Genomic DNA, 17385 nt, shown 5'->3' on the forward strand with positions numbered 1-17385 from the left:
GCCCGTCAAAAAGCCCCAATCAGGGGGGGGCGTGGCCAGCAGCCAAAGGAAATGCGCTTGCCCGAGGCCACGCAGTGGCCATCAGGAGGGCGGGCTCCTAGTCACAGAGGGCTGCCCCCACCCACCTTGTGGCCAGCCACTCCTCGTCTGGGCAGGTATCGCCCAGTAGGAGGTAGGCGGGCCGATGATGCGCGTCTGCCTTTAGTAGCTTTGTCTTACCCTAGACTATCCCCGAGCAAATCCGCATGATAATCCACAGGCAGCATTAAAACAGAGGTGGAGGAGGAATCAGAGCCAGCTGGGGTTGCAATACGCCAACCGGTATCCGAAAAGGACGAAGGCATGACCGGCTACGTCGAGGAGAAAAGTGCGTCCTACTCACTATACGGAAGCTGGAGCCTCGAGTAACAGCGAGGCTGACAAACCAGACTGACGAGTGGCTCCCCCCTCGAGGCGAGACAAGGAGTGGCCTGCGGTGGTGGTGAATACCTGAGCCCCGCAACAACAGTATGTGGTGCCAGTGCCCGGCGGGGTCGATCACTTATTAGTTTGGGTCGCTCGTGAGTATGACCCGAGCGCACTCGTGAAAGCCAGGAGCTCGAGAAAAGGCAGGGCTACAGCATCGTATATCGACGCAACCGCCCCCCCTGGAAATATCCCCATGCATGACTGGAGGTAACCGGGACACAATCAGACTCAGCGACTAGGCGCTCACACCGCACGCAGCGGCTACCTCATCCCAGTGCTATAATATAGAGGGAGTCAGGAGAACAGGTCAATCCAGCACTGGGACTGCCGTGACGAAGGCCTTGCAAAAGTTAATGCAACTGCCCCGGGGGCTCACAACGTCGATAACGGGGGGGGGGGGGAGGGGGGGGGGGAAACAACATACTGTAACGTGCCTCAAAAGGCGTTCATAGTGGGCAAAAGTGTGAGAGACTTGCATCGGCATCCCTCGAGCACCACACACATTATCATATAGTGGTTGCCCCTCCGGTGCAACCAAGGCATGGCGCAGGCCCGGGAGCAGTGAAGCCCTAATTGAAGCACCACCACGGAGAGTAAGATCCGGCTCCGTAGCTACGCCTCTAAAAAGTAATCGAAATCGCAGGAGACCACCTAGGGGCAAAGGCACACGGCGACGGAGGTCCCCATCGTCCAGGCCATACCTCACTCAATCATAGGAGTGATGTACACAGGTAGCCGGAATTAAAAACAAGCCTGCCAGCGAGGCCCAACGCAGGCTCCTCCCTACTCGGACCAGTGCACTGTCAACTAGACGTAGGAAAGTCGAAAAGCCTTGTGACACACCACACAGGCAGGCAGCGGTGACTACTACTAAGCACTCAACCCAAACTGTGCAGGGTAGCCCAAGATGACTGGGGGAATAGGCCCGCATACCATGCACCAAACAAAGCTGGACAAGTTTGCATGGGCCAAGGAACAGTTGGAGATGACAGACACCACAATCGCTCAAGCTGAAGATCGCACAGCGACAGAAGCTAAAGAGGTTACGCTGCAGGATATCATGGCCACATTGAATAGGGTACACACATCCCTGGAATCACGTATCAACACTGTCTCTGTAGAGGTCTCGCTTATTTGTGCCGATCTCAAAAACATGAACACAAGAGTAACAGGTGGAAGCCAGAACAGCGACTCCCCGCAAATACTCAGATATCCTCAAACGTCTAGTAAAACAATTACAAACTGAGAGTAGAGCCGTGGCCGCAAAACTAGACGATTACAAAGGCCATTCTAGATGCAACAATGTCAGGATTATTGGGGTACCAGAGAAAGGAGAAGGGCCGGCAACTGATCTATTCGTGGAGGTCGTCATTCAGAAACACCTGCGACCAAGAGCTTCCTGCTAAACTTAGAGTGGAGGTGGAGGGAAAGGTTTGGTTTTTCATGACTCTGGAGGAAGCCCATGAGTGGCTCGAGGGGTGGCACCAGGCTACAAACCACAGAAATTCCAGGAAAAAACAGGCAACCGTCAACAGCTGCACAGTTGGGAATGGAAGAGGCAACATCTATGAACGCGACGGAGGGCCCTAGAAGCTCAAAGTGAAAGCCCCCCGAAGAGAGAAAGAGAAAAGGAGCGACAAGTACCTGCTACAGGGCTCTTTTCAAGGATGTAAAGGTGCTATAAGATCGAGACGATAGTGTCATACTTCAGTAATGACTAAGGCTGTCCAGGTGGCTACGATGACCGAGGATCATCACTGGACAAGGTCCGGACTGGATAACATTTATATTGATTCTACTGTTTTCTCCATCTCTAGGTAACTGTGTTAACCCACCACATTATCGCCAAACCAACACATCAGAGACACTAAGATGGACATGGGGGTTACTGGAAATGCTCCCCCAGCATAGGTACCAGGGTAAGGGTAACAGGCACTCTCCACTGTTGGGGAGGTGGGTAGTTTTAAATCCATCATTCAGGGAGGCAGGGAGGCAGGGAGGCAGGGAGGAGGAGGGGGAATGGTAGGGGTCGACACTTATTGTATTTGTTGTTATGATTGTTTGATATTGTTTATTGCACGACTTGGCAGCCATCCTACAAGGCTGCAATCTGGATGTTCCATCCAACCCACCCATACAGACGATACACGAGACACACGTGACCGCATCAATTAAAAACACTGCATCCACGCCCGCTTCACACCCCTGGGTGGCCAACATTTACAAATTATCTCATGGAATGTGAATGGCCTCAGGGACAAATTGAAGAGGGAACTTTTCCTCCAGTATATTAAATGCCAAACATGGGCAGTGGACCTACTTCAAGAGACTCACTTGGTAGGTGCAACGTGTAAGGCCCTAGATCAATGGGGCTTCTACTTAGCGGTACATTCAGGGTTCATGTCAGGCTCACGGGGGTGGGGATCCTGATTAGAAAACAATTCCCATTCATTGTTCAAAAAACATGGACAGACGACCAGGGGTGATTTGCAGCAGTTTCAGGCCAATGGGAAGGTTGAACAATCAATATAGTCACGTGTATATCCCCCCAGCACTGCATTCAATAGCATTACCGGCGCTGAGCGAGTTTCTCCTCAAACTCTCGGAGGGAGAACTGATAATAGGGGGCGAGTTCAACGGTACACTAAATGACTCAATGGATCGCATGCCCCCACAGACCAAAACTAAATCCCGACTTGAGATATTCTGGAGGCACTGGACTTGGTAGATGTATGGAGATCCCGATTTCCTCAGGCGCGGCAATATACATTTCACTCTGGCGACCAAAATAGTCTCTGCAGAATAGATTACATCCTTACACTGGCAGACACCGTGGGCAAGTTCAATGAGATGACCCACCCAGCTAGAGGCATCTTGCACCACTCCAACATCCTCATTAAATATACCTTAAATGCTCCAGCCCAACGCTGTATATTCCCTATTTATACGAGATATTTAAAGAACCCCAAGATCGGGAAGGGCCTGGTCATGACCACCCAACACTACTTCGATGAAAATGAACACTCGGTCTCCTCTCCTCTTGACCTGTGGGAGGCCTACAAACCAGTCATTGGGACAAGCAATCTCCCATACCGCAGGCCACAACAAAGAAAAGACATAGTTAGCGGATGCCCTAGAACAAGAGGTAAGCCAATTAGAAACTACACACTCTCAGTACCCCTCTGAGCTTAACACGACTCGACTGAACGCAAAAAAGCAGGAATATAGGGAACACATGTGGGAGGGGGCTAAGGCCAAGTAAGCATCTACACCGACACAAAATATACAAGGTGGGGGACAAGGCAGGGAAACTTCTTGTCTGGCTAGACAGACGGGAACGAGCGGACAGGTGGGTGGCAGAGCTCCAGCTTTACACCATAGAGCGTGTTACAGTCACGCAGCAGGTAGTGGACACATACGCACACCATTATGAAAAGATCTATACTCCTCTAGCTGAGGCGACACTGGGAAAAGACGCATACTTTCTCAAAGATATTCACATCGATTCACTAACAGATGACGAAACCGATTTACTAGAGACAGATTTTGCACCAGAAGAGATAGCAGCAGCTATAGGAAGCATACAATCTGGTAATGCCCTGGGGCCCAATTGCATCCCCACTGAATTATACAAAAGAACAACGACAAAACTAGCACCGTACTTACTTAACATGTACGAAGCAAGCCTAGAGGAGGGAGAACTCCTGAAAGACCAACGCATGGCAACAATAGTCTCCATTCGCAAGCTGGGAAAGCCAGCCCCTGAATGCACATCTTATCGCCTCATTTCATTGCTTAATGCAGAGGCCAAGATGCTGGCCAAAGCATTGGCCAACAGATTGACCCCCCACCTCACAAAGTTAGTACATCCAGATCAGTCTGGATTTGAACCAGGTAGAAACATAGCGCTCAATCTACGATGCCTGCATGGCGTGCTAGGCCATGGGCATACTATTCAAGAGGAGGCAATCATCCTCTCTCTCGACGGTCGAATGGCCTTCGAGACGGTCTAATGGCCATTCTGCTTTTCCATCCTTGAGTATATAGGATTTGGGCCCAAATTCCGATCCTGGGTTTGGTTGCTATACACAAAGCCGCTGGCGGGAGTAGTAGACAGGGTTGTCCACTGTCTCCACTACTCTTTGCCCTATTACTAGAACCACTAGCAGCCTAGGTAAGGAGAGATCCTATAATCTGCGTACTTCAGTGGGCAGAGAGATGGGCGGACCAGATATCTTTATATGTGGATGATGTCCTGTTATATATGGCATTCCCGCGGCGTTCGCTAACAAGATTGTTTGACATCTGTGAGGCATACGGGCGATACTACGGATATACAATTAACTGGAATAAGTCCATCCTATATGTGTTGAACACCCCACCAGCCCTGCCTAGAGGCTGTGAGGTAAGAGTGGTAGAAAATGGTTTCAGATACCTTGGAATTTACATCACAGCTGACATGGAAGAATTCATGTCTACAAACCTCCTAGAGCCCCTGAAACGGATGCGCTGGGATACTAAACATTGGCAATCCCTCCCATTGACCCTACTAGGTAGGGCGCACTTTTCAAACTGATGGCATTGCCCAGATTTCTTTATGCCCTGCAAATACCCCATTCCCTGTTCCACCATGGTGCTTTAGGGTGATAGAAGCAGAAGTATGCAGCCTCATATGGGACGGAAAGCCAGCCCGAATAGCAATGAATAATCTGGTTAAAGGATGGTATGATGGTGGTATAGCACTCCCGAATATACAGGTATATTATTGGGCCTCCCAGCTCATAGTGCTCAACCAATGGCTTCATTCTCCCCTGACTGAATGTGCATTCCGCATGGATAGACACATCCTGGGGGAGGGAGGGGTCATGAGGGCACTTTACAACAAAACCTCTAAAAAAAGACCTCAGAGGACACCCTGTACACACAGTTCAAATATGGTACACAGTCCTTAGCAAACTGGGATGGTACAACAAGATCACACAACTTACCCCACTCTGGGAAACCGGAAAATTAGGTGGACTAGGCAGTTGCGAAGGGTTCAAGCAATGGGATTTAATAGGTATCTCAAGGGTGGGCGACCTCTGGGTTAACAGGAAAGTTATGAAATTCGCGCAACTTAAAGACAAATATGACATGGCACCTACAGAATTGTACCGCTACCTTCAGATCAGGCATGCACTCATGGCCACCATCCTATAAGACACCACCCTCCCTGAGGCTTCTCCGTTGGAGGAAAGGCTACTTACGGAGCGGATTGAGGAAAAAAGCCATATCTCTATCTTACCGGACAATAATTAACAACCAAGCAGACCCCACACAAAGTCTCAGTGAGAAATGGCAGGCAAACATTGGAGACCTAGACGGACTGGCAGAAAGCGCTAGAGTCCCCGCTAGAGGTGGCAATATCATCAAGGCTGCAGCTGGTGCAGCTCAAAGAGCTCCACAGGACAAGGGTAATACTGGCCAGGGTGGGGAGGGCAGACACCCAACTCTGCTTGCGACAATGTAGGGACATAGGTACATTCTTCCATACGATGTGGGAATGCCCAGATATTAAAACATACTGGGAATTAATCATGAACATAATAACACAGGTCAGTGGGGCTCCGGTGCCACCAGAACCTAAATGATGTCTCTTGAACATTTGGGAAGCCACTGACCTCAAACGCAAGGCCCAAGATTGGGTGACACTGAGCATGACAATAGCAAAAGGCAACATCGCCAAACACTGGGGAGCACAGGATGCGCCAACATATGCAGAATGGTGCAATGACATGGACTGGGTTATGGTGGCCGAAAAAGCAGTATATGTAAATAGAGGGTGTCCCAAGAAGTGGGAGCGGGTGTGGGGAGGGTGGAATAAATTCAGAGGAAATATTTACACACTGCCATCGGTAGGATACTTGCTTGATGATAGCCAATGATACACTGTACTAAATATTGGAGGACCAACTGTGGCGGTGTCTTTGAAAATGTACAAAGACATTAGAGAAATCAACGGTGGCGTGGGAACCTTAATTTCCATGCCAATGTATATAACTGTATGTGAGGTGATGTTTTTTCAAGTCGTGCAATCAATAAAAAGAGTTCTAAAAAAATAAGCCCCAGTCAAGAGAAACGTCACACAAAATTGCATTCCAATCAAATGTAGGCCATCCTGACTCCCATCAGCCCATGGAAATAAATAAAGTATTAAATGAGGAGACTTGTAGAGCCTGGCACCACAAACTGAATCACTTCTAGGCACTTCTGGGCCAGATGAGATCTGTCTTCTAAGCCTCTGCTAATAAGATTTAAAACAGGTGCAAGTTCATGTACTGAAGAGCTAGTTTCCGTTTGGGGCATGTGGCTTCCATTTTAGCGGGTTTAGTCGAGGGCACTCACAGAGGATTCAATTCTTATTTTACTGCCTTTTTACTCATTTTAAGCCACTGCATTCGTTGGCGTAGTAGCAAGTCTTTCAGGTGAGCTAAAAGAAGAGCCACAGGTGCAAGTGATTGGTTCCCAGATTACTATAGGTCCAGCATTGTAGGTAAATGGGTCACAGGACACAGGCTGAGGTGAAGCAACTCAGAGGCATATTAGCAAGAACCTCGTTAAAATTATCGCCGTTTTAGTGGCAGGAAACTGCCGCTAAAACGGCGATAATGGGCTTGCTAATATGCGTTATAGAATTCCAATAGAAGCCCAGGTAAGATGTGCAGGACATCTAACCTGGGCTTCTACTGGAATTCTGTAACGCATAATAGCAAGCCCATTATCGCCGTTTTAGCTGCAGTTTCCTGCCGCTAAAACTGCGATAATTGTAACAAGGTTCTTGCTAATATGCCCCTAAGTCTCTTCTCTTGGTGGTTTAATACAGATGGTAGAGAATGCAATGGACTTGGAAGCAGAAGGTATTCTGCGCTTGCGATAACTCGCTAAGTCAATGTTGGCAAGTTTTCACCACAAACCACAAGGTTAATTCAACCGGAAACTACAAGCGTCACTGGAGGAGGGACACTAGGAAAAAAGCAAAAATAATTGTCACTCTGCACCAGAGTCAATAGGAAATGTGTCAGAAAACACCAATGTTTGATCCACAGCTCAACATTTCAAAGCTCAGGTAACCTTGTCGACATCTCGCACATCAGGCTTTGTCCGGGTATCTCTGCTGATAGTGTTTAATCTGTTACTTCTTAGAAATCTGTCCACAGTCTGGCTGCTGATAACCCGCATTCTGAATTTGTAGGTAATATCTCCCTTATCTCTAAAGGAAAAGTGGCTGCTTTGCTTGTGCGTGGAGGCTCCGCTGCACTGTTCACCTGCAGAGGAGATGTGGCCCAGCAAGTCAGCTGAGCTGCTGCTTCCTTTATGAGCAGGGACAAGACTGAGTCGCATAGGATTGCTCCCTTTTATAAAGCAGTAAATGAGCTACAAATCAATGTAATGACGTGTATCATAGAGGAACTCACACAGCTTGCAAATCGTTGGCTCAAACATTTGCATCCTGCACGTTTTTGTTTTCTAGAAAGGTAAAGATTCCAGGACTTCAGGAGCTGCTATTGAACTGAATAAAGATTCCAGGACTTCAGGAGCTGCTATTGAACTGAATATGCTGTGTGGGTGAATGTACTACTTCTTCGAAGCCAGGAGACCCCTTTAAAGACATTTTGCAATCCTGCAGCAAGTTTAAAAGCTGCTTACCTTCCACCGTGGCCATGGTCCTAAACCACAGGAGGAAGTCTAGGCCAACCCGTGGAGTGCAGTCGTCTCCACTAACCGGAGCCATACATCATCCCAACATGCACCCCTAATTTTATGTGCCTCAAACTTGCCTTTCAGCACTGTGGTGATACTAGGGATAGGGTTCTTTGCGAGGCACCTCAGATCTTCTCTGTAGAAGGCTCTATTATCCCATTCTATAATGCCCTCGCGCCAAAACACGCACCCCTGTCCTTAACCCGTTTACCACGGCGGACATTCCGCCGCGGTGCAGGCGTTCTGAAGGGTGGGCGGGGCTGCGTCGGCCAACAGTCGTGCACAGCGCCAGGGAGGCAGTGCTCGCCGACGTGAAAACGGAACGGGTTAAAGAAGGCATTCCCCGCAGTGGTATGGCCCTGGGATGGCATCACCTATAAATACATCTAACAAAAATATGGTGCCATAAATATGCTTTACAAAAAATGTCACCCTTTTGGAGTTAATAGAACACACTCAATGAAATGATATGTTTTTTAATGATAGTTAGGCCACGATATTCATGCAAGAAGATATTGTGTTATCCATATTCTGACGTGCAACCCTGAAAGCATTCTATAATATTTCATGCCTTTCAGGCTCTGCTTCTGCCACATGATACCCCATCGTAGCGCTATTAAGTCTCCTCAGTGCTCACCGAAGGACCATATCAACTTCTGTTTCCACTGTCTTCAGTCCTGGTCTTGATGAGCTATTATTCGATCCACTGACATGTGCAATGGGAAGGAGACATGCAATAAGCTTCAAGTCCTGCCAATGGCTACAACTGGAGTCATTAAACTGGAGCAAGCCTGGGGCTAATCCTTGACTGACACCAATCATTACATCAGACAAAACATTCTTGGTCCACTGACTGAGGATGTTATCTCGAAGGGCACCTCAAGATTCAAACCCTAGTTTAAGTTCAAGTTCAAGTTCAGGTATTTATAACGCGCACTACTCACCCAGAGGGTCTCAAGGCACTGGAGGGAGGGGTTTACTTTTTATCGAATAGCCATGTTTTCAGTTCTTTTCTGAAGGAGATGTGATTCTGAGTAAGGCGGAGGTGGGTGGGGAGTGAGTTCCAGGTCTTGGCAGCCAGGAAGGAGAAGGATCTGCCACCCATGGTGGTTTTTCGGATGCGCGGGACTGCGGCGAGGGCTTGATTGGATGATCTTAGTTGGCGGGTGGGATAGTAGAAGGACAGTCGGGTGTTGAGGCATTCGGGTCCTAGATTATAAAGGGCCTTGTGTGCGTGGGTAAGAAGGCGGAAAGTAATTCTTTTGTTGACGGGAAGCCAGTGGAGGTTTTTAAGTGACCGGTGATGTGCTCTTGGCGCGGGATGTCTAATATGAGTCTCGCTGATGTGTTTTGGATGCGCTGGAGTTTTTTCTGCAATTTTGTTGTAATTCCGGCGTAGAGTGTGTTGCCATAGTCCAGTCGACTCGTGACCAGTGCATGGGTGACAGTCTTTCTTGTTTCGAGGGGGATCCAGCGGAAGATCTTTTTGAGAATGCGAAGGACGTTGAAGCAGGAGGACGATACGGCGTTGACTTGTCTGGACATTGAGAGGGAGGAGTCTAGAATGAAGCCAAGGTTACGTGCATGGCCTGTGGGTGTGGGCGCAGATCCCAAAGCGGAAGGCCACCAGGAGTCGTCCCAAGCTGAGGGGGAGGATCCTAGGATGAGCACCTCCGTCTTGTCTGAGTTGAGTTTTAAGCGGCTCTGTTTCATCCATTCGGCTACTTCTTTCATACCTTCGTGAAGGTTGTTTTTGGCGGTGTTGGGGTCTTTGGTGAGGGAAAGGATTAGCTGGGTGTCGTCGGCGTAGGAGATGATGTTGAGGTTGTGTTGACGTGCGATGGAGGCGAGGGGACTCATGTAGACGTTGAAGAGGGTGGGACTGAGTGAGGAGCCTTGAGGTACGCCGCAGATGACTTCGGTGGGCTCTGAGTAGAATGGGGGGAGTCGGACTCTCTGTGTTCTCCCGGCTAGGAATGAGATGATCCAGTCCAAGGCTTTTCCTTGTATGCCGATGTTGTTGAGGCGTTGTATGAGGGTGTTGTGACAGACAGTGTCGAAGGCGGCGGAGAGGTCGAGTAGAATGAGGGCCACTGTTTCACCGTTGTCCAGGAGTGCTCGGATGTCGTCGGTCGCCGCAATGAGGGCGGTTTCGGTGCTGTGTTTGGCTCGAAAGCCGTTCTGTGAGGGATCCAGGGAGTTGTTGGATTCAAGGAAGGCTGCTAGTTGGCTATTGACGGCTTTCTCAATGACTTTGGCCGGGAAAGGGAGTAGGGAAATGGGTCGGTAGTTTTTCAGATCTGAGGGGTCTGCTGTTGGTTTTTTCAGAAGGGCGCTGAGTTCGGCGTGTTTCCATATTTCTGGAAAGGTGGCGGAGTCGAAGGAGCAGTTGATGACATCGCGGAGTTGGGGAGCGATGATGGAGTCAGCTTTGTTGAAGATGAAGTGGGGGCAGGGGTCAGAAGGTGAGCCAGAGTGGATTGAGTTCATGAGGCGAATGGTGTCTTCAATGGTGATTGGGTTCCAGGAGTTGAGGTAGTTAGTTGGAGGGGTGGGATCTGAAGTGGGTGGGGTGAGTTGGTCATTGGGAGTATTCTTGAAGCTGTTGTGGATGTCGGCAATTTTGTTGTAGAAGAAGGAGGATAGCGCATCGCAGAGGTCTTGGGAGTTAGTGATGTCGTTGGATGCTGCGGGAGGGTTGGTGAATTCTTTGACGATATTGAAGAGTTCCTTGCTGTTATGAGAATTGTTGTCGGGACGGTTCTTAAGTGCTGATTTCTTGGCGGATCGGATCAGTTGGTGGTGTTTGCGGGTGGCTGTCTTGAGGGAGTCCATGTTGTCTGAAGTTGGTTCTTTTCTCCAATTCTTCTCCAGGGTGCGGCATGTCTTCTTGGATTTTTTAAGGTCATCATTGAACCAGGGAGCTTTTTTGCTGGATGATTTCGACTGGTGTTTTTTCAGGGGTGCTAGTTCGTCCGCACTGTGGGTAATCCATTGCCTGAGGTTGGTGGCCGCTAGGTCTGGGTCCGTTGCCAGGGTGGGAGTGTTTTGGCTGAGTGATGTGAGGAGTTGTTCGGTGGAGATTTTGTTCCATTTTCTTCGGGGAATGGGTTGTAGACGGTTGTGGGTCAGGGTTGTTTTGTAGCTGAAGTGAACACAGCTATGATCCGTCCAGTGGAGGGCTGTAGTATGATCGAAGGAGATGTGCTTGCTGGAGGTGAAGATAGGGTCGAGCGTGTGTCCGGCTATGTGAGTGGGGGTGTCAACAAGTTGTTTGAGTCCGAGATTGGACAGGTTGTCCAGAAGGGTGGTGGTGTTGTTGTCGTGAATGTTGTCAAGGTGGTAGTTGAGGTCTCCTAGAAGAATGTAGTTCTCGGAGGCGAGGGCGTGCGGGCTGACGAAGTCAGTGATGTCGTCACTGAATTGAGATCGGGTGCCTGGGGGCCTGTAAATGAGTGTTCCTCTAAGTGTGGTCCTGGGGTCGGTGTGGATCTGAAAGTGGAGGTGTTCGGCGGTTGCAAGATTGACGTCAGAGCTGGTTGTAATTTTGATGGTATTTCTATGGACGATGGCGATGCCTCCTCCAGTTTTTTTATTGGTGCGGTCTTTTCGAATGATCTTGTAAGTGTCCGGTATGGCTATGGCGATGTCGGGGGCAGAAGATGCATTCATCCATGTTTCAGTAAGGAAGGCGATGTCAGGTGACGCAGTGTCGATTAGGTCCCAGAGTTCGGTTGCATGTCTGTGGACCGAGCGGGTGTTCAGTAGGATGCATTTCAAGTCGTTGAGTTCGGAGCTGTGTGTGGAGGAAGTGTGTTTGGTGAGGGTCCTGACGCAGTTGAACTTACAGGAGAGGCAGGAGAATGGGCCGTGGGTACGTCCTGGGGTAGCTTCGCAGCAAAGTGGGGTGCGTCCGGCGTTGAGGGCGAGGAGAGTAGCGGCATCATAAGTTACTCTGGGGGTTTGGAGCGGCATAGAGCAGGGGGACGGGCGCTGGGCGCGGTCCAGGCGCGGACGGGCGTAGACGGGCTTACCTTTGGCGCACCTTCGGCGCGGCCGCAGCGCGTGGACGCTGCGCGTTGGGACATCTGTCTAACATGGAAAGTGGGGTGGGCGGAGCGTGGGAGGGGCAGCAGCTGGGAGGCGGTAGCGGGGAGGAGGGGCGGCCTAGGGAACACCAACACAAACAAAATGGAGGGTCAAAGGGAGAGTGAGGCAGGGGCAGCAAATGGAACCAAAGCGCCTACAGTAAAGCCAAAGCGCCAGCAAGCACAGAGAGCCACAGCAAATGTCGCGCTGCAATGCAGAGTGGAGCGAGCAGCGCCAAAGGCTAATCCAGGTCAGTTTAAAGCTCTCAAAAACGAGCTGCGATGTAATGCACACACAGCGCTATCACAGAACACACACAGCGCTATACAAAACGAGCTACAATGTAATGCAGACACAGCGCTATCACAGAACACACACAGCGCTAACAACGATACCCAAATGCGATCAGTAGCATCCACAAAGCGTGGGACCAGGGAGTGAGGGAGGGAGCGACCGTTCTGGAGCAAGTCCGGGCGGTCACAGTTGGTCAGAGGAGGTGGAGAGCCCTCTATTCGTGTGTGGGAGGGGCAGCAGCTGGGAGGCGGTAGCGGGGAGGAGGGGCGGCCTAGGGAACACCAACACAAACAAAATGGAGGGTCAAAGGGAGAGTGAGGCAGGGGCAGCAAATGGAACCAAAGCGCCTACAGTAAAGCCAAAGCGCCAGCAAGCACAGAGAGCCACAGCAAATGTCGCGCTGCAAAAACCCTCAAACACTCCGATGAGTGAGAGTATGATCATGGAAGGGGAAATACCAAAAAACAACCTCAACTCTCCCCAGCTGCATACACTACTGGGTATTCTACACAGAGGACTAGATAAAAATGTCTAAACTGCCGATGTCTGGTTGTGAAGCTGCCCTTTTTAATATGTCTCTTAATATTGAGTGGTCAGTTGTGGGTTTCCTTATTTATAGACCTCCGGGCCGGGCTAGGGCATTTATTAATGAGTTGGCCGAGACAGTGCCACCTTATGCCATCCCCTACCCCAATTTCATAATTTTAGGGGACTTGAACTTACATTTGGACAATAAAGAAAATTGAGAAATTGGTGAGATGACAATGGGACTACAGGCCCTGGGTCTAGAACAGCTGGTCCATACCTCTACGCACACTATGGGCCATATTTTAGATTAAAAAATTTCTAACAGTACCGAAGTAGAAGAACTGCCACCTGTGCCTATAGTCTAGTCTGACCATTTGATTCTCCCTTTTATGATTGTGAATCAGAGAAAGGTCTCCAGCAATCTGAGAAAGCAACCAGAGTCCAGAATGACACGGAAATGGGCGCTACCCACTCACAACTCTTTCAGGAATAAATTGGCCTCAAGCACACTGGAATTGATGGCCGACACCCAGAGAGCAGATAAACAGGTCTCTTTTTGGATTAAGGAGGTAGTGGACTCTTTAATACCTCTGAAACCCTGTAAGAGTGCCTGCCAAACTCCATCAGCGGAATGGTTCTCAGAGGAACTTGCATTGCTTAAAACACAATGCAGATGCCTTGAACGCTGCTGGTGGGTGAACTATCACACTGAGAATAAGCTGAAATATTTAGAAGCACTCAAATTCTATCATCAACAAATTAGGAGAGCGCGGAGGGAGTTCTATTTTGAGAAAATTTAATCTGCCAAAAATACCCCAAAGAACATCTTTAGTATTGTAAAACAACTTACTTCCTTAGAGAGCATCACAGCAGTATTGCCTGCATCTGCAAACTAATGTAATAAAGTAGCTGTCTTTTTCTTGGGAAAGATAGAAAAAATATATGCTACCTTCCCTGAAACCAGCAAGAACTATATTTTTGCCCCACCAAAAAATGACACTGGATGAGGGAAGTTTTATTTTTCATCCTCCTGAGGAAAGTGACGTATGTACTAAAACTCATTGCTGTAGTCAAATCAGGCTCCCCCTTGGATATGATTTCTCCAAATATGTTACTGCGAGGGAAGGAAACTATTGCACCAGTGCTTACTAATTTGCTGAAGATGACCATCAGCTCAGGGCAGGTTCCAAGCAACTGGAAACAGTCAATGTTGGTGCCATTACTAAAGAAACCTTCTTTAGGTCCGGAGCTCACAGAAAATTTGACAACTGTATCTCTGCTTCCTTCTTTTATAAAAAATGAAAAGAAATTTCTAAATTTCTAATTGTCTAAGTTCATGGAAGAAAAACAGGTTCTCTGGTTTCAGGGCACTTCACAGCACTAAATCGGCCTTACTCCTGGCTTCTGAGGCGGTAAAAATAGCAGCGAACGAGGGAAGGATGAAAGCATTGATTTTTCTGGACTTGAGTGCGGCGTTTGATAGGGTCTCCCATGGCCTTCTTTTGGAGCGTCTGTGGGAGGTCGGTGTCAGAGGTAACACATGGGAATGGATCAAGCACTTCCTGCAGAATAAATCCTTCCAGGTCTTACAAAGTCCTTTTAAGTCTGAGGTATGTCCTCTGTCTCAAGGGATACCACAGGGCTCTGACCTCAGTCCAACATTATTTAATGTGTACATGCGCCCTCTGGCAGATATTGTATTGAAACATGGGATGAAACTGGTGTCATATGCTGATGACACTCAATCTATTGTCACATTGGAGCAAAAGGAGGCAGACACCACACCTAAACTGAAAGCCTGCCTGAAGTGATCTTGCGAATTGGATGAAGTTTAGCTGTCTGCAATTAAATGCAGGAAAGACGGAGGTGATGGTGGTTGGCAAACAGCCCTCCATCTGGTCACACTTGTGGTGGCCGGAGGAATTAGGATCAACCAGACTCCCAAGTTTAAGATAAAAAGTTTGGGACTTTGGTTTTACAACACCTTATCGTTTGCAGAGCAGATATCAGCTGTGGCAGGACATTGCTTTGGCAGTCTAAGAATGTTTCGCAAAATCTTGGATTTACTTGCAATAGATGCCAAAAAGACCATTGTGCAAGAACTGGTTACATCTCATCTGCACTACTGCAGCATCCTCTATTTGGGGTCACAAAGAGAAACGTGAATATTTTACAGAAGGTAGAAAACGCAGTTGCCTGGATGATATAAATGCAGCTGCCTGGATGATATTGAATATTCCGAGATGTGCAACGGTCAGAGCAGGCTTGAAGGAATTACACTGGCTTCCAGTACAGGCCAGAATTACCTTTAAGGCTCTGTTTTTCTGCCACAGGACTTTCAATGAGAAAGGGCCAAGGTACCTGCACCTGTTACTTACTGCTTACAGACCCACCCGGAATCTGAGGTCTATGGGCACTGCTAAGTTGGTAGTGGCAAAAGTTCAATAGGCACATTCAGGAGGTAGATCTTTCGGTTTTCTTGTGGCTAAGGCCTGGAATAACCTACCTATGGAATTGAGGATGTATCCATCTGAAGCAATGTTTCGTAAAAAACTTAAAATGGTTGCAAAGCTATCATGTTTGCTGGGGCTAGTGGCGCCTTGGTGGGGAAAGGGCTCTGTTGTCATGGACAGCGCAAGGACACTCCATTGGAGTAACCATGCGCTTTATAAGCTTTAAAATAAATAAATATATAAATGAATAAATATTGCTAATGGTAATCCACCCAATTGAAATGTTCTTGTAGTAGGCTACAAAGTCTTCAGAAAGGAGGGAAACCGAATCAGACTGTATGACAGAGGTACATTCACCACCAGTCCATATAAAAAAATCAAGAGTGAATGTCAAACCTGTTTTTAGACTGATATTAGCACTCACTTCGCAGCTTTTTTCACAGAAAAAGGCCTCCAACACTGAGCATGGCCTTGTCTTGTAGCCTTCACAGCCATGTAGCAAGCCTTTCCATGGTCAGGTGTCATCGCAGGGTTCCCTCCGTCGGTACACCGTTCACCTTAGATCCTAACATTTATTCCATGGGGTGTGTTCACTTATCTCACAAATCCTTCTGAATCTTTCTCTCTCCTCTTCTGTGTTTAGAAGCCAGTTGATGCAGAATTCTACATAAGTGACTCGCTGGAGGGGGGCAGCGGCGATTACGAGAATTTGGAAGAGGTAAGTAATATTTTTGTCCCTCCAGTGAACATTCTGTGAACAGTATTTTGCCCGAATCCTTGTTAATAGAGACCAGTGCTAAATTTAAGCTGTGGCTACAAATGGGGCACCAATATTAGTTTTTTGGGGCCTTCACTTATTTTTCCTCAGCAGATTTTGATCCAGAGCAAGAGAAAGAAAAACACAGAATAGGCAAAGGAGGGGGAACAGAAAGACGGGAAACAGTGACAAAGATTGAAAGCAGGAATGAAAAAGAGCCTGCAAGAGTTAGATGAAGGGGCAGAGAGAGTCTGTGGTAGATTAGATTCATGGGCTGGAATCAAGACTATGAACCCTTGGTATTCAGGACCCCATCCTTCATTAGCGCTATCCACAGGCTGCTAGGCAAAACCTTGGGCCCTGGCACTTATTAATTTACAAATTAAGCACGGACAAAGAGCGCCTGGAGAAAGGGGGACGGGAGACAGAAGAAAACACAAGCAGCAGCAATGTAATTTATAAGTGGGGCCACCAGAATGACACAATTCAACAGCTGCTCTGCTTTACAAATAAATGTTGATCTTTCTCATTTTCAAGCTATTCAGCTTTTTACTGCATCATTTGCATATTATAAAAAAAGTTTCTAGCTCAAACGAATGTTATTAAGAACTCTGTACATAGAATAAAGCATAGCTGCCTGCACTTTGAAAAAGACTACTCAGCCCCTTCCAGCTGTTGATCGCTGTATTGAGGCACTACACAGATAAGAATTCTGCCCAGGTAGTGTTAATATTCCCAATTGATGGACCGTCGGGAGAGCATCAAAACCCCATGTATATACATAGAACGAATTCAGAGAGCAAAAATGTGTTGTTTTGTCATGGAAATTAATGTCTACACAGAAGTAGTATCAAAAGACATCAGCTATTTCATGAAAACAGTCCTTCTGAATGTTTTCTTGTATTTTATTATAAAATGGAAGGTCCTTCAAAACCCTGCATTAATGCAGTCCTCCCCCTTGCATCTTCATGTCCCCCAAATACCGAATCCTGGATCCAGGCTGGTGATCACCTTAGGCAGCAGGAGTCAGGAACGGTAACTCAAATTCACCCTCCC

General features: G+C 48.1%; 1 protein-coding gene across 1 annotated transcript in view; it reads left to right on the plus strand.

Annotated features, from left to right (window-relative positions):
• The window catches only part of SLC26A9 (solute carrier family 26 member 9), a 251682-nt gene that overhangs the window by 231758 nt on the left and 2539 nt on the right, over positions 1-17385 (plus strand). The window contains exon 20 of the mRNA XM_078644590.1: positions 16216-16290. Within this exon, the coding sequence (XP_078500716.1) occupies positions 16216-16290 (75 nt within the window). The remainder of the gene's footprint in view (positions 1-16215; positions 16291-17385) is intronic.

The sequence above is a fragment of the Lissotriton helveticus genome, chromosome 5_1 (genome assembly GCF_964261635.1).
Source record: "Lissotriton helveticus chromosome 5_1, aLisHel1.1, whole genome shotgun sequence".
Taxonomy (NCBI): Eukaryota; Metazoa; Chordata; class Amphibia; order Caudata; family Salamandridae; genus Lissotriton; species Lissotriton helveticus.